Source organism: Aquarana catesbeiana, linkage group LG10 (assembly GCF_042186555.1).
Source record: "Aquarana catesbeiana isolate 2022-GZ linkage group LG10, ASM4218655v1, whole genome shotgun sequence".
In the NCBI taxonomy this organism is placed as follows: Eukaryota; Metazoa; Chordata; class Amphibia; order Anura; family Ranidae; genus Aquarana; species Aquarana catesbeiana.
Window position 1 is genome coordinate 19,467,972 of NC_133333.1, and position 13,428 is coordinate 19,481,399.

At 42.4% G+C, this 13,428-nt stretch overlaps 1 protein-coding gene across 1 annotated transcript in view; it reads right to left on the reverse strand.

Moving 5' to 3' along the window:
• LOC141110423 (uncharacterized) overlaps nt 1-13,428 on the reverse strand; it is a 65,323-nt gene that overhangs the window by 28,863 nt on the left and 23,032 nt on the right. The window contains exons 4-7 of the mRNA XM_073601767.1: nt 8,898-9,029; nt 6,857-6,979; nt 5,620-5,727; nt 2,857-3,003 (exon numbers count right to left, since the gene is read on the reverse strand). Of these exons, the coding sequence (XP_073457868.1) occupies nt 2,857-3,003; nt 5,620-5,727; nt 6,857-6,979; nt 8,898-9,029 (510 nt within the window). The remainder of the gene's footprint in view (nt 1-2,856; nt 3,004-5,619; nt 5,728-6,856; nt 6,980-8,897; nt 9,030-13,428) is intronic.

Consider the following 13,428-nt stretch of genomic DNA (forward strand, 5'->3'; position numbering starts at 1 on the left):
CCATGAATGAGTGGCCTCCCCCTCAGCACGGATCGCTCCCCTAACGATGCCGACCGCCTTGGGCACCGGGGAAGGCAAATCACGTACCGTGCCATTCTGTTGCAGTATATCTGCGTTAGGCGGTCGGCAAGTGGTTAAGATAGAAAGGTACTATTAACTTGTTGTATGGTAGTTGTAGTTTCCTTACAGTAACGGTACTATCTACTTTTTTTTTTTGTAATGTGCAGAATCTTGGCGCTATAGAAATCCTGATTCCTATATAATAATAATAATAATAAACAAACATCCCCCCATCCGTCTGGCCCCCTGATCTATATACATGGCACCGGACGTGTGGATTCCAATGGCGGGGGGTGTGTTTTTTTATGCTCCTCCCAGCCAATCAGAAAGTGGTTCTTGAGACCCATCACCCGATTGGCTGAAAAGACATGCAATCTTATTGGACGCCTAGGAGGTGGAGGAAGGAAGACCTGCATGGCGGAAACAGCCGTGATGCAAAAGAGGAGGAGAGGACCCCTAAGCTGCTGCCCGATGCCTGTAGGAGCCAGCAACCTGCCCATAGGCACCCGCTGCCCATAGGAGTCCAAAACCCGGCTGCTGCCTGCCACCCGTAGGAGCCTGCAACCTAGATGGGGCAAGTCCTGGGGTGGATGTTTGCTGCCCCCCCAAAAAAACAAACCACCAGCCATCACTGCATTACATGGGTGCTGTTTATAAAATAGGAAAGTTCAGATTTAGTATTGGGACTCCTAACTTTACACGCACATGAAATTTAATGACATCCCAGTCTTAGTCCGTAGGGTTCAATATTGAGTTGGCCCACCCTTTGCAGCTTAAAACAGCTTCATCTCTTCTGGGAAGGCCGTCCACAAGGTTTAGGAGTGTGTCTATGAGAATGTTTGACCATTCTTCCAGAAGCGCATTTGTGAGGTCAGGCACTGATGTTGGAGGCCAGTCAAGTTCCTCCACCCCAGACTCGCTCATCCATGTCTTTATGGACCTTGCTTTGTGCAATGGGGCGCAGTCATTTTGGAACAGGAAGGGGCCATCCCCAAACTGTTCCCACAACGTTGGGAGCATGATATTGTCCAAAATGTCTTGGTATGCTGACGCCTTAAGAGTTCCCTTCACTGAAACTAAGGGGCCAAGCCCAACCCCTGAAAGACAACCCAACACCATAAGTCCCCCCCCCCCCCACCAAATGATTTGGACCAGTGCACAAAGCAAGGTCCATAAAGACATGGATGAGTTTGGGGTAGAGGAACTTGACTGGCAGAGTCCTGACCTCAACCCATTAGAACAGCTTTGGGATGAATTAGAGCGGAGACTGCGAGCCAGGCCTTCTCATCCACATCAGTGCCTGACCTCACAAATGTGCTTCTGGAAGAATGGTCAAACATTCCCATAGACACACTCCTAAACCTTGTGGACAACCTACCCAGAAGAGATGAAGCTGTTTTAACTGCAAAGGGTGGACCAACTCAATATTGAACCCTACGGACTAAGACTGGGATGTCATTAAAGTTCATGTGCGTGTAAAGGCAGGTGTCACAATACTTTTGACAATATAGTGTACTATTATAATATAATATAAATACATATATACACACACACACTGTAGCATGGGGGATTGTTCAGCTCAGTGGTAGATGCGTTTTCATGTAGTAAGTCCACATCAGACAGGCGTTTATAGTTAAGGGCCAGGTAGCCCACGTTTATTAAATGATAAAAACGAAACAAAAGTTCACTCAGGAATCCCACGCAGGGGTTTAAACTTCATTCAGACACAATTGAAAATACAAGCCCACCTGGCTACTCTTCAACAGCACTGCTGCTACAGGTCCTGGTCCCTCAAAATATCAGCTCTTCCAGCAATCAAACAATAAACTTCTGCTGTACCGAGCCTTACTGTGTCCATAGACTGACCAGTCCTTTGGTCTTGTAGTAATGGGGCGTACACACGGTCGGACTTTTCGTCTACAAAAGTCCGACAGCCTGTCCGACAGACTTCCGGCGGACTTTCGGCGGACTTGCAGCAGACTTTCTAATGAACGGACTTGCCTACACACGACCACACAAAAGTCCGACGGATTCGTACGTGATGACGTACACCGGACTAAAATAAGGAAGTTCATAGCCAGTAGCCAATAGCTGCCCTAGCGTGGGTTTTTGTCCGTCGGACTAGCACACAGACGAGCGGATTTCGGGGTCCGTCGTAGTTACGACGTAAAGATTTGAAGCATGTTTCAAATCTAAAGTCCGTCGGATTTGAGGCTGAAAAAGTCTGCTGAAAGTCCGGAGAAGCCCACACACGATCGGATTACCAGCCAGCTTTAGTCCGTCGGCGTCCGTTGGACTTTTGTAGACGAAAAGTCCGACCGTGTGTACGCCCCATAAGCGTCCTTACAAACGCAAATCCTTTATATCCAAAATCAGGGATGAGCAGCCATGCTCCTAGATGTCTCCACACATGGAAAACGGTCTGTCCCACCCGGATCTTTATCAGGCTCCCAATAAAACCAGCCCCGGAATTGACTTAACCAATACAGGGTAAAGAACTATCCTTCTTTACCCTGAAGTATTTGCTGGAATTATCTTAGATTGCAAATCAGAGTTCCCGGAGGAACATATATCCCCATCAATCACTTTTCCTGTAAATTTTAACCTGTTTTACAGGCACCCCGCTATAATACACAAACACACATTTTTTTTTCTTCATGGAGATCTACAAGATGTCATTGTGGATTCAGCTAGTACCCAGAACTCAAGTGATTGATAAGGAAATAAGGAAATATCCAATGAAAAAATCCTTGTTCTGTACCATGACAACAGAGTAGGAAGGGTAGATTTACTTACTATCTGGTATTGATGGGGTACAGCCATCTCCATCACAGCAACTTATACCTATGGAGAACTTAAAGCCAGTTACAGACATGGAACCAGCAATGTTACATTTGTTCACAGGAGCCCAAGATCGGAAGACTACGTATGACTTCACTGCATCTGAAAAATGAATAAAAATTCTCTAAAACATTGACAGAAACAACACAAGCCTTATGGTCTTCCAAAGTTGCTTAAAGTAGTATTAAATGTTTGGCTTTAAAAAAACAAACATGTTATACTTACCTGCTCTGTGCAGTGGTTTTGCACAGAGCAGCCCGGATCCTCCTCTTCTTCTCAAGTCCCCCGCTGGAGCTCCTGGCTCCTCCCCCTTGACCAGTGCCCGCAGTAGCAAGCCGCTTGCTACAGGGGTACTGCTGGGTGATCAGTCTCGAGCCCTGCTCTGTGTGTCCATAAGACCTGTAGAACCGACGCTCAGCCCCGCTACCCGCTCTCTCCTCATTGGCTCACTGGCTGTGATTGACAGCAGTGGCAGCCAGTGGCTGCCACTGCTGTCTCAGCCAATGAGGAGAGGGAGTCCCGGGACAGCAGAGGCTCTCGTGCACATTGCTGGAATCAAGAGGGGATTCACGTAAGTAGTAGAGGGGCTGCCGCACACAGAAGGTTTTTTTTTTTTACCTTCAAGCATAGAATGCATGAAGGTAAAAAAACCTTATTTTAAAACCTTATTTTAAATAAGGAACCACCACTGACTTTTATAAAGAAAAGTCAGTGGTGGTTGTTTGAGGCTTATTTCCAGTGTAATCTGGTAAGAGTACCTGTAGAAGGGGAGGCTTGTCCCCCCATTTTTCTCACGAGTGGAAGTGTTGGTGGTGGATCGTTGCAGATAGCGGACTGAGCGATATCTTTGGCCGCATTTAATTTATTCACTTCACACTGAATGTGGGATAATCACCTGTTTATTTCTATAAAACACCTGCTGCTGACTCTACTCTATTAGTGATATAAAGAGTATTATTGCTTTGAGTTTTAGCGCTGCCCTGTGTTTGATGTGTGTTGATATATATTGCATACCTATCAGCTGATTGGTTAATGGTAGCAGCTTTTCACCTGCAATTGGCAATTGTTTTTAGGGAGAGGGAGGTGTATTGTAGTTCTCCTATCTCGCATTTATGTTTATCTTGGATATTTTAATTTTATTTTTATTTATCTTTTACTTTCTCCGTGAGCGCTTGGTTTTAGGAAGGGCTAAAGGTTGGGACTACTACAAGTAAGGGACAATGTTGTTGAGAAGAACAAGTCAGGGTTGGGTTACACAAAAATATCCAAATCTTTGATGATCTCTAGGAGCACCATCAAATCTATCTGGTAAAACTGGTCAGAGTTGAGGGAAAGATGGATGGTGATAAATACAGGGATATTCTTGAGCAAAACCTGTACCACTCTGTGTGTGATTTGAGGCTAGGATGGAGGTTCTCCTTCCAGCAGGACAATCACCCCAAACACACTGCTAAAGCAACACTTGAGTGGTTTAAGGGGAAACATGTAAATGTGTTGGAATGGCCTAGTCAAAGCCCAGACCTCAATCCAATAGAAAATCTGTGGTCAGACTTAAAGATTGCTGTTCACAAGTGCAAACCATCCAACTTGAAGGAGCTGGAGCAGTTTTGCAAGGAGGAATGGGCAAAAATCCCAGTGGTAAGATGTGGCAACCTCATAGAGACTTATCCAAAGCGACTTGGAGCTGTGATAGCTGCAAAAGATGGCTCTACAAAGTATTGACTTTAGGGGGGTGAATAGTTATGCATATTGACTTTTTCTGTTATTTTGTCCTATTTGTTGATTGAAACAAAAAAAAAAAAAAAAAACATCTTCAAAGTTGTGGGCATGTTCTGTAAATTAAATGATGCAAATCCTCAAACAATCCATGTTAATTCCAGGTTGTGAGGCAACAAAACACGAAAAATGCCAAGGGGGGTGAATACTTTTGCAAGGCACTGTACTGTATGTTTTATGTTAAGTGCATGCATGCCTAATAATGTGCAGGTGTAACATTTCCAGATACAGAGATCACAGTCTACTCCCCCCCCCCCACCCAACAACGCTTTCATCAACTTTTCTCTATATAAGAAGGGAACCGTCTTTATTCAGGCATCATCCAGGGCCAACATCTACATCCTGGACTCCCACCGCCACTGCAGGCTCCAGGACCAGACCTTACTGGCCCACTGAGCCATCGGCCCACCGGGAATCTCCCAGTAGTCCCGATGGCCAGTACATGCCTGCCCACACGTAGGCTGCCATGGAGTCCGTCAGGAAAGAAAAATTACGGTAAGTATTTGATAGAAATTTTCCATTTTTTGCACACTGCAGAGGATTAGCCCCTTAGGTTCCATAGTGAGTATAACAAGCATGATTTACTGCATATACAGACTGATTTCACTGTTGTGGGTTCAGTGACACTTTAAGGCACCGGACACCGGAAAAGTGTGAACGGAGCTTTAGATAATAACCCCCAATAAAGTGTTTACTACTTTTTATTTTTTAGGTTGTGATAAGTTATTTGTTATTGTGTGATAAATGTATAAAACATACAATAAAAACCAAGAAGGACTTTTTTTTTTGAGTAGAAAACAAACATTAGAGCTATTATTATGCAGCTGACAAAATAATATTCTGAGATTTATATTTAGCCCCTCCTGATTTTTAGATGTTTGTACAGAAGCAAGAAAATTTACAGATGAGAGCGAACCAAAAGGAAAAAAAAAATTTTCTTACCCGTGCCGAATACCGCATAAGTGGACGCACATTTGGAATTTGGAGGTATTACACTTAATGAGGAGTTACATGTTGGATTATTGGATAAGCAGACGACACATGAAGTGCCTAAAATACAAAACAATCACATTAAAGATGAACTTCAAAACTGAAAACTGATAAGCTCAGCTCTCTGTCACTCTGCTCTCTCCTCCTTTCAGCATGTCCTTTGTACTGCAGTCCATTTGATTGGCTCCTTATTTATTCTCCCTCTCTGCTAGTATAAGGCTGATAACCAGTACAATTCAAGTGCTTACACTGCTTTCATTTAAGAAAACAAAAACAAAAAAATAATAAAAAGTGTTACTAAACCCAGGAGCCTGCATTCACTATATCTGGTCTCCCGCAATACACAGAACATGAAAATGCAATTATTTTAGAAAATATAAACTGCTAAATACCTTTTTCTCATCAGCAGTATATAGCAGTCTTGTCACTTCTACCAGTGTCTGGTTAAAGCTTGTAGGAGGAGTTTTTATTCTCCTCTGAATGTTCTATGAGGCTGCAGGACCCCTGACCCTCTGTCTGAACAGTTCTGATTGGCTTCGTGCTGATCACATGTACTCTCCCAAGAAAAGTGTCAGGGTTGTCACCTGTCCGGGATTCATCTGGACAGTTCGGGTTCGGAATCATGTGTCCAGGTTTCAGACTGCCTGAAACCCGGCACATTATTCAGACCAGATTATGGCTTCCAGATACATCTAGATGAGAGGTGCTGACTGCCAAGGGGTGAGTGATCTCACCATCCATTCCTGTCTGTGACTGAAGTCTCCCCCTTCTCTCTCCTGCCTCTGAGTGAGTACACTAAGGTAAATCAGGGTTCTCAGAGCACCCCTTACATCAGAGTTCCCCTTTACACTGCTTAAAAAAAAAAAACGTATTGGAATCCATACGTCCATGTAGATTAGGGGCCGGGCGCATGAATTGGGGGGGCGGTGCCCCTGCTCCCCTTATGGCCGGGCTGCCACTGACTGCACATAGTGATTAGGGTGTGCCCAGGCACACCTGGCACACCCTCTGCGCACGCCTATGAAGGTGACTGAGGCTGGGGTATGCCCTGAAGGGGCTGCCTGAATGATTTGCAAAACGTCTATAACGTTATTCAAGTCCAGTTGATAACAACCAACTACTACTAGATATACCATGACCTCCACACATCGCAACCTTCATAGGCACAACGGAATAGTCTTTTCCTTACCTGTTGCATTGCTGCTGGTTGCAGGGAAACAATAAAAATCCATTGGTACAATGTTATTTGTAGACTCATAGGAATAGTCTGCCAGATCACAGAGGGTTGAAGTTGCGCATCCCATCACACCTCCTGAAGAAAACAAACAAATGTCAGAAATTTAGAAACAAATTCAGGTAACACGTAAAATCACCATTAATGAAGAATTCCAGGTATGGATATATTTGTACAATTAGTAGACACGTGCACTGCCGAAAAATTTGTTTGTTTTTATTTCATTTGTTTTTTTGTTTTTGTTTTTTTTTTTTGTTTTTTGGGTCATTAGTTATGATTGCAATTCTTAAATTAGAAAAAAATCGTGAATTCTAAAAAATTTTAATAAAAAAATCTGAAATTCGAAAAAAAAATCTGAAATTCGGAAATTTGATAGAAATCTGAAATTCAGAAATTCAATAAAAATCGGAAATTCAATATAAATTGAAAATTTCAGAAATTGGAAAAAAATCGGTAATTCGACAAACAATCAGAAATTCGAAAACCCGAAAATTCGAAAACCTAAAATAACTAACTAATAATCATAGACGAATTTATCCGAAGTTACGAATTATCCGAAATAACAAATGCCGCATCTAAACAAATGAAACGGAACAAATTAATAATAATAAAACATTTTTATTAATATTATTGTAATGTATTATTATTCATTATTTACGCTCCATTCATTTAGATGTGGCATTCGTTATTTCGGATAATTCGTAACTTCGGAATAAATTAGTATTTGTTACGTTCACCAACAGCCAAATTTGAAAGGAAATTCCAATACCTATAATTTAATAACTAGTAATAGTTAAATTATTATTAATTAGTTATTATTTCAGACTTCCGAATTTTTGGGGTTTTGAACTTCCGAATTTCTGATTTTTTTCGAATTTCCGAATTTTAGTTTTTTTTTTTTAAATTTCTGAATGTCTGATTTTCTTTGAATTTTCATTTTTTATCGGATTTCCAAACTTACGAATTTTTTCAAATTTAGGAATTTCCTTTTTTTTTTCTAATTTATGAATTTCCGATTTTTTTTTTTTTTGAATTCCCAAATTTACATTTTTTTTAAAAAATTGACGAATTTTTGAATATTCTAATTTACGAATATTCGGAAAAGTTTGTCAAATGGGTTTTCGTTCATTCATGTTATCTCCAGGGTCAGAGGAACGCTAAGCATAGCCGTGAAAAACAATGTTTATTTGTCCACATTCCCCAGAACCTTTGCCTTCTCCTCTTGCCCTAAATGTGCTAATTATCAGCGCAGACCCTTCCCTCTGACAGGGAAAGCCGCCGATCGGCTCTCCCTGTCAGAGCAAACCGAGGAAAGTCGTTTACCGGCACTTCCTGGTTCACAGCTGATTGGTCACAGTTGATCACGAGGTAAGGAGCCTCCGTCTTTTTTTTAGAGACCCTAGAGAATAAAATGTTGGTCGTTGCAATATTTTATGTCACACCATATTTGCACAGTGTTCTTTCAAACTTAATTTTTTTGGAAAAGATACACTTTAATGAATTAAAAAAAAATACTAAACAGTAAAGCTAGCCCAATGAGTAGCATCCATAGTTTAGTATACATTTGTCTACAAATATTTTTTGTATAATAAATTTATATTTTTTCTAAATTCATGGTGTAAGGCCATACTGTACCATGAAAGTCCATTTTGCCTCCATTTTCCAACATATACACACACATTGACCCACCACATTCCCCAGAACGTTTGCCTTCTCCTCTTGCCCTAGGCATCGGATGGGACTGGCTTTGGCCACCTCCCCCTAGCAATGAAAAGTAAGTCATGGAGGCAGACCGATCCGATGGTCATTGGGACAATACAGCTGAAGAACAGAAGCTTTTCCAAGATAAAGATGGCAGCCTCGTGCATCTCTATCACTGCAAAGCACTGATAGGGTTAAAGACTAATTTTGATGTGGTTGGGAATGTGTTTTCATGTCAAATGCTTTTTAATTAAAGTAAATAAATACATACAAACATAAAATAATGTTAAAATACCTAATGAGGAAAGTTGAAAAATGCAAGTTTGCTCACTGCCAGTACATTGTATATTCATCTCTTGATTACACCAGACCTGCGCTCGGCATGATGGGCAAACAAGTCCATTGGCCTGGGAACTGGTAGCTGGCACTGTTAAAACATGATAATGTTAGTTTAAAAAAAAAAAACATAAGTATGATACAAAAGTATTCTTCAAAGACAATTTTGAAGTGTTATTAATTAAGCAGAACATTATTTTATGGCTCTATGTAAGCTCAGCAGGTTTTGGGTTAGGTTAACCCTTAAACATCAGTTTTTGTATTGTTGAAATGTTGCCAAAATGCATTAGGGTACAAATTTGGGTGGTTTTTAAGGGTGTAATGGCTTTAAATGGCTCATTAGGGTTACAGAAGTCCCATTCAACTATCCTAGACCTCTTATTGTGTGCAAAAAAGCCCCTTGTTATCTGGGAACATGAGAGTAGATAATAATGAACCATAACCCTAACCTTTTATTTACAAAGTCATGTGATCATCATGCCAGTGCAAATACAATACAATTTGATACAGTAGGAATCAGAGGGCCCTGCTCCTTAGAGCTTACAATCTAAGAGGCAAGGTCAAGAGATACAAGAGGTAATAACTATGGGTGATGTGCTGATTGAGAAGATAAATGTACAGTTGTTAGGTGGGGGCCAGATAGGCTTCTCTGAAGAGATGAGTTTTCAGGGATCGTCTGAAAGTGGATAAAGTAGGAGAAAATCAGACGGATTGGGGTAGAGCATTCCAGAGGATGGGGGAGGCTCTGGAGAAGTCCTGAAGGCGAGCATGGGATGAGGTGACAAGGGAGTTTGAGAGCAGGAGGTCTTGGGAGGAGCGAAGAGAACGATTAGGTTGGTATTTTGTGACTAGGTTAGAGATGTAGCTGGGGGCCAGGTTGTGGATGGCTTTGTAAGTTATAGTTAATATCTTGAATTTAATTCGGTGACTGAGTGGCAGCCAATGGAGAGATTGACAGAGGGGTATGGCAGACGCTGAGCGGTTTGTGTGGTGGATGAGCCTGGCAGCAGCGTTCATGATGGACTGAAGTGGGGATAGCCTATTTAGAGGTAAACCAATGAGGAGGGAGTTGCAGTAATCGAGGCGGGAGATGACCAGGGAGTGGATTAGAAGCTTTGTGGTGTCATTGGTTAGGAAGGGGCGTATCTTGGAGATGTTGCGAAGACTGAGGCGGCAAGCTTTGGATAGTGATAGAATGTGGGGTCGAAAGGTTAGTTCAGAGTCCAGGATTACACCTAGGACCTTGGCGTGGGGAGATGGGTTGATAGTTGAGCCGTTGATCTTGACAGGGAAATCAGGGGAAGTGGCACCTGAGGGAGGAAATATCATGAGCTCAGTTTTGGATAGGTTGAGTTTGAGAAAGTGATGCGGTATTTGTGTCATTTCTTAATAAACCTTACATTGATGAAGGTGTAACAAAGGTGTGATTTGATTAAGGTGACTCATATTTGAAGCTATAAATTCTGAGAAGGTCCTGACAAGCCTTAGGAGAAAACTCAATGACTTGGAACTAACAAAGCTACTGTAAATAATGACAGTAGACCGAGATGTCATATTGTAACACCGGTTTCTATAGTATGTAGAGTTCAGGATTTCAATCAAGAGCACAGAAATTCTAAACTGCTTTAGGCAATGTGCTGAATTAAAAAGAAATAGGAAGTATGTTTTTGAGAAACAAAAGTGTGAAATGAGAGCAGAACAAGGAGGATCAATGCTGAACTGCCTGAGGCAAAAAATGAAAGAGAGAGAAAAAAGATTTATGAGAAGAGAGAAGTACAAGTCGATTCAGGGCTGGGCCAAGCCAGAGACAGGAGAGGCACCTGCCTTAGGTGCTGCAATGGAGAGCATGCAGCTGGGGCGGGGGGGCATCTCCTTCCCAGGGCCGGTGCTCCCACTAGGCAAACTAGGCAGCTGACTAGGGCGCACTGACGCCTAGGGCGCAGCCCCGGCCGCTGGTTTCCCTTGCTGTCCAGGGTTTCTGGCACTGACCACTGAAGGGGCAGTCGGCTGCATTTGCTTTCTCTAGTGCTGACTGTAGCCCTGTCATAGCAGAGTAAACTGTCCTCTTCCTCTTCTAGCACAGTTTTACTTTCACTGGGAATGCTGCCAGCGCGTGCTGAGAGTTTGATACCTTCACCATATAGCAAGCGCTGCATGCCGTCCTGTGGCTACACTGACAGGTCTGACTGGCGCCCGTATCTGTGGAGTAGGTGCAGGAGGGGAGAGATTGGGCTCAATAGAATCAACTCAACAGACCACATACAGGACACACACCGAGCAGGCACCTTCAGCCATAAACTGCTGGGGGAGCACAGTGTTCGCGGCATTATTGTCACTGCACTCTGAACTGATTTACTATCCCAGGGGCTTTCCATTCAAATGTCACTCTACAATAGGAGGGGCCCCTAGACTGGAGGTAGCAGTCTCTCTATAGAGGGGCCCCTAGACTGGAGATAGTAGTCTCCCTATGGAGGGGCCCCTCGGCCCCTGAGCTGGAGATGGAAGTTTCCTTATGGAGAGGCCCCTGGAGATCCTCCATAGAGAGACTGCTACCTACAGTTCAGCTGCCCCTCTATAGAGAGACTGCAGCCTCCAGTTCAGGGGCTCCCTCATGGAGAGACTCCCTTGTTAACCTCTAGTAACCAATCAGGGAAAGGTAATGATGCTCAGCAACCTCAAGCAACCGGTGAGTGAGCAGTAATAATGTGCAGTGACCTCTAGCAACCATTTAGTGAGCAGTAAAGATGTGCAGTAACCTCAAGCAACCAATCAGTGAGCAGTAAGGATGTGCAGTAACCTCTAGCAACCAATCAGTGAGCAGTAATGATGTGTAGTAACCTCTAGCAGCCAATCAGTAAGCAGAAATGATTTGATGTAACATCTAGCAATCAGTTAGGGAGCAGTAATGATATGCTGTAACCTCTGGAAACCAATCGCAATCGCTGCCTGATCTGCTGCAGAAAAACAGATTTTGAGTCTACCCGCTATTTATTGTATGCCCCAGAGCAGGTGAAAAGCGTAACTGCATGGGGCGGGGGGGGAGCCCAAGAAAAAAATGGGACTATTGGAGCCTTATAAATGGATCCTGATTCATATATTTATACAAAGATAATTTATAAATATATAAACATATACATATATGAATGTTTAATGCATTTGAACAAGCTCAGAAGTTTTGCTTAACTTTTTTGGGAATGGGGAGTGCAAGTAGCTAGTCTTGCCTGGGGGTGCAAAATAGTCTGGCACCGGTCCTGCTCCTACCTCTGCTCTCTGGCTGTCACCTGGGCTATGCAAGCCCGATCCATCAGAATACAGATCAGCCCTGCTTATTGTTTTCACTGGGAGATAAGCTCTTCCAGTGATTTAATTGGGGGAGCAGATCTCCTGATGGAGCCTACAGTGCTACATGCAGGGCTGCTGATGGGGGGGGGACCACCAGTCCTTCTGTAGGGGGCTTGGGCACACAGGGGGGCCCAAATAGCAGGGGGAATCGTGTGGTCAGGCAGAGGAGCAATATACAGAAGGATGCCCTGCAGCAGCTGAAAGCCATTTTTACCCCCTCAAGCCAGCTTTCAACTGCTGCAGGGAGAGACACAGACACAGGATATCGTCCCTGTAATTGCTTCCCCAGCACTGATCCCCCTCCCTGTTCTGCCTGCTTCTAAAACCCCCCCCACCGTGTGTACCGTGTCACTGTGCCCGCCCTCCGGTCCTGCGGCACTGCAGGCTTCCCTGTCCTGTAAAAAAATTGTACAAAAAAAATTATGATTAAACATTGTAATAAATAATTTTAATAAATTGTAAAATAAAATAATTTAACTTTTTTTAACATTTAAAAACACATATATATATATATATATATATATATATATATTTATATATTTTTTTACATTTGAAAAACAAATAAGAAAGGGCTAATTCACACAGGTTTTCTGTTATGTTTGTGTCCACTAATAATGATTAGGTAGGCTGTATGGGGCCTCGTGATTTCTAACCGCGGCCCTGGCTATATTGCAAATACCGAAAGCTCAGACCTACTCTTTATCTCTTCAATAGTTTTATTTGGGAAGTCTATAGTTGTAGTCATTCTTCATAAATTATTCACACAATTATAAACACATGAATGAAAGTTTAAACCCTTGTTAACCTCAATTGCTTTTTATTAACCCCATCATTACTTTCTTCCTTTAGCTTATATTTTTCTTCATTTTTTTTTTTTTTTTTAATATACAATTCATACAAAAACACGAACAAATTACATTCTTTCGTTTGTAGCTCAACATTAAAAAGACTTTTTTTTTTTTCCAGAAACAGAAACATAACTTCAGGGGGCTTCATTAAATGGGGCAAAGCACAGAATAAAATTTCACTGTGGGTACCGTAACTTATAAAATACCTTAATTCCCAGATGGAAAAATAGATTTTGCACATTGCATAATACGGCTATGCAACAATAATCTAACCACGACGTAACATCTCCCACCCCTCCA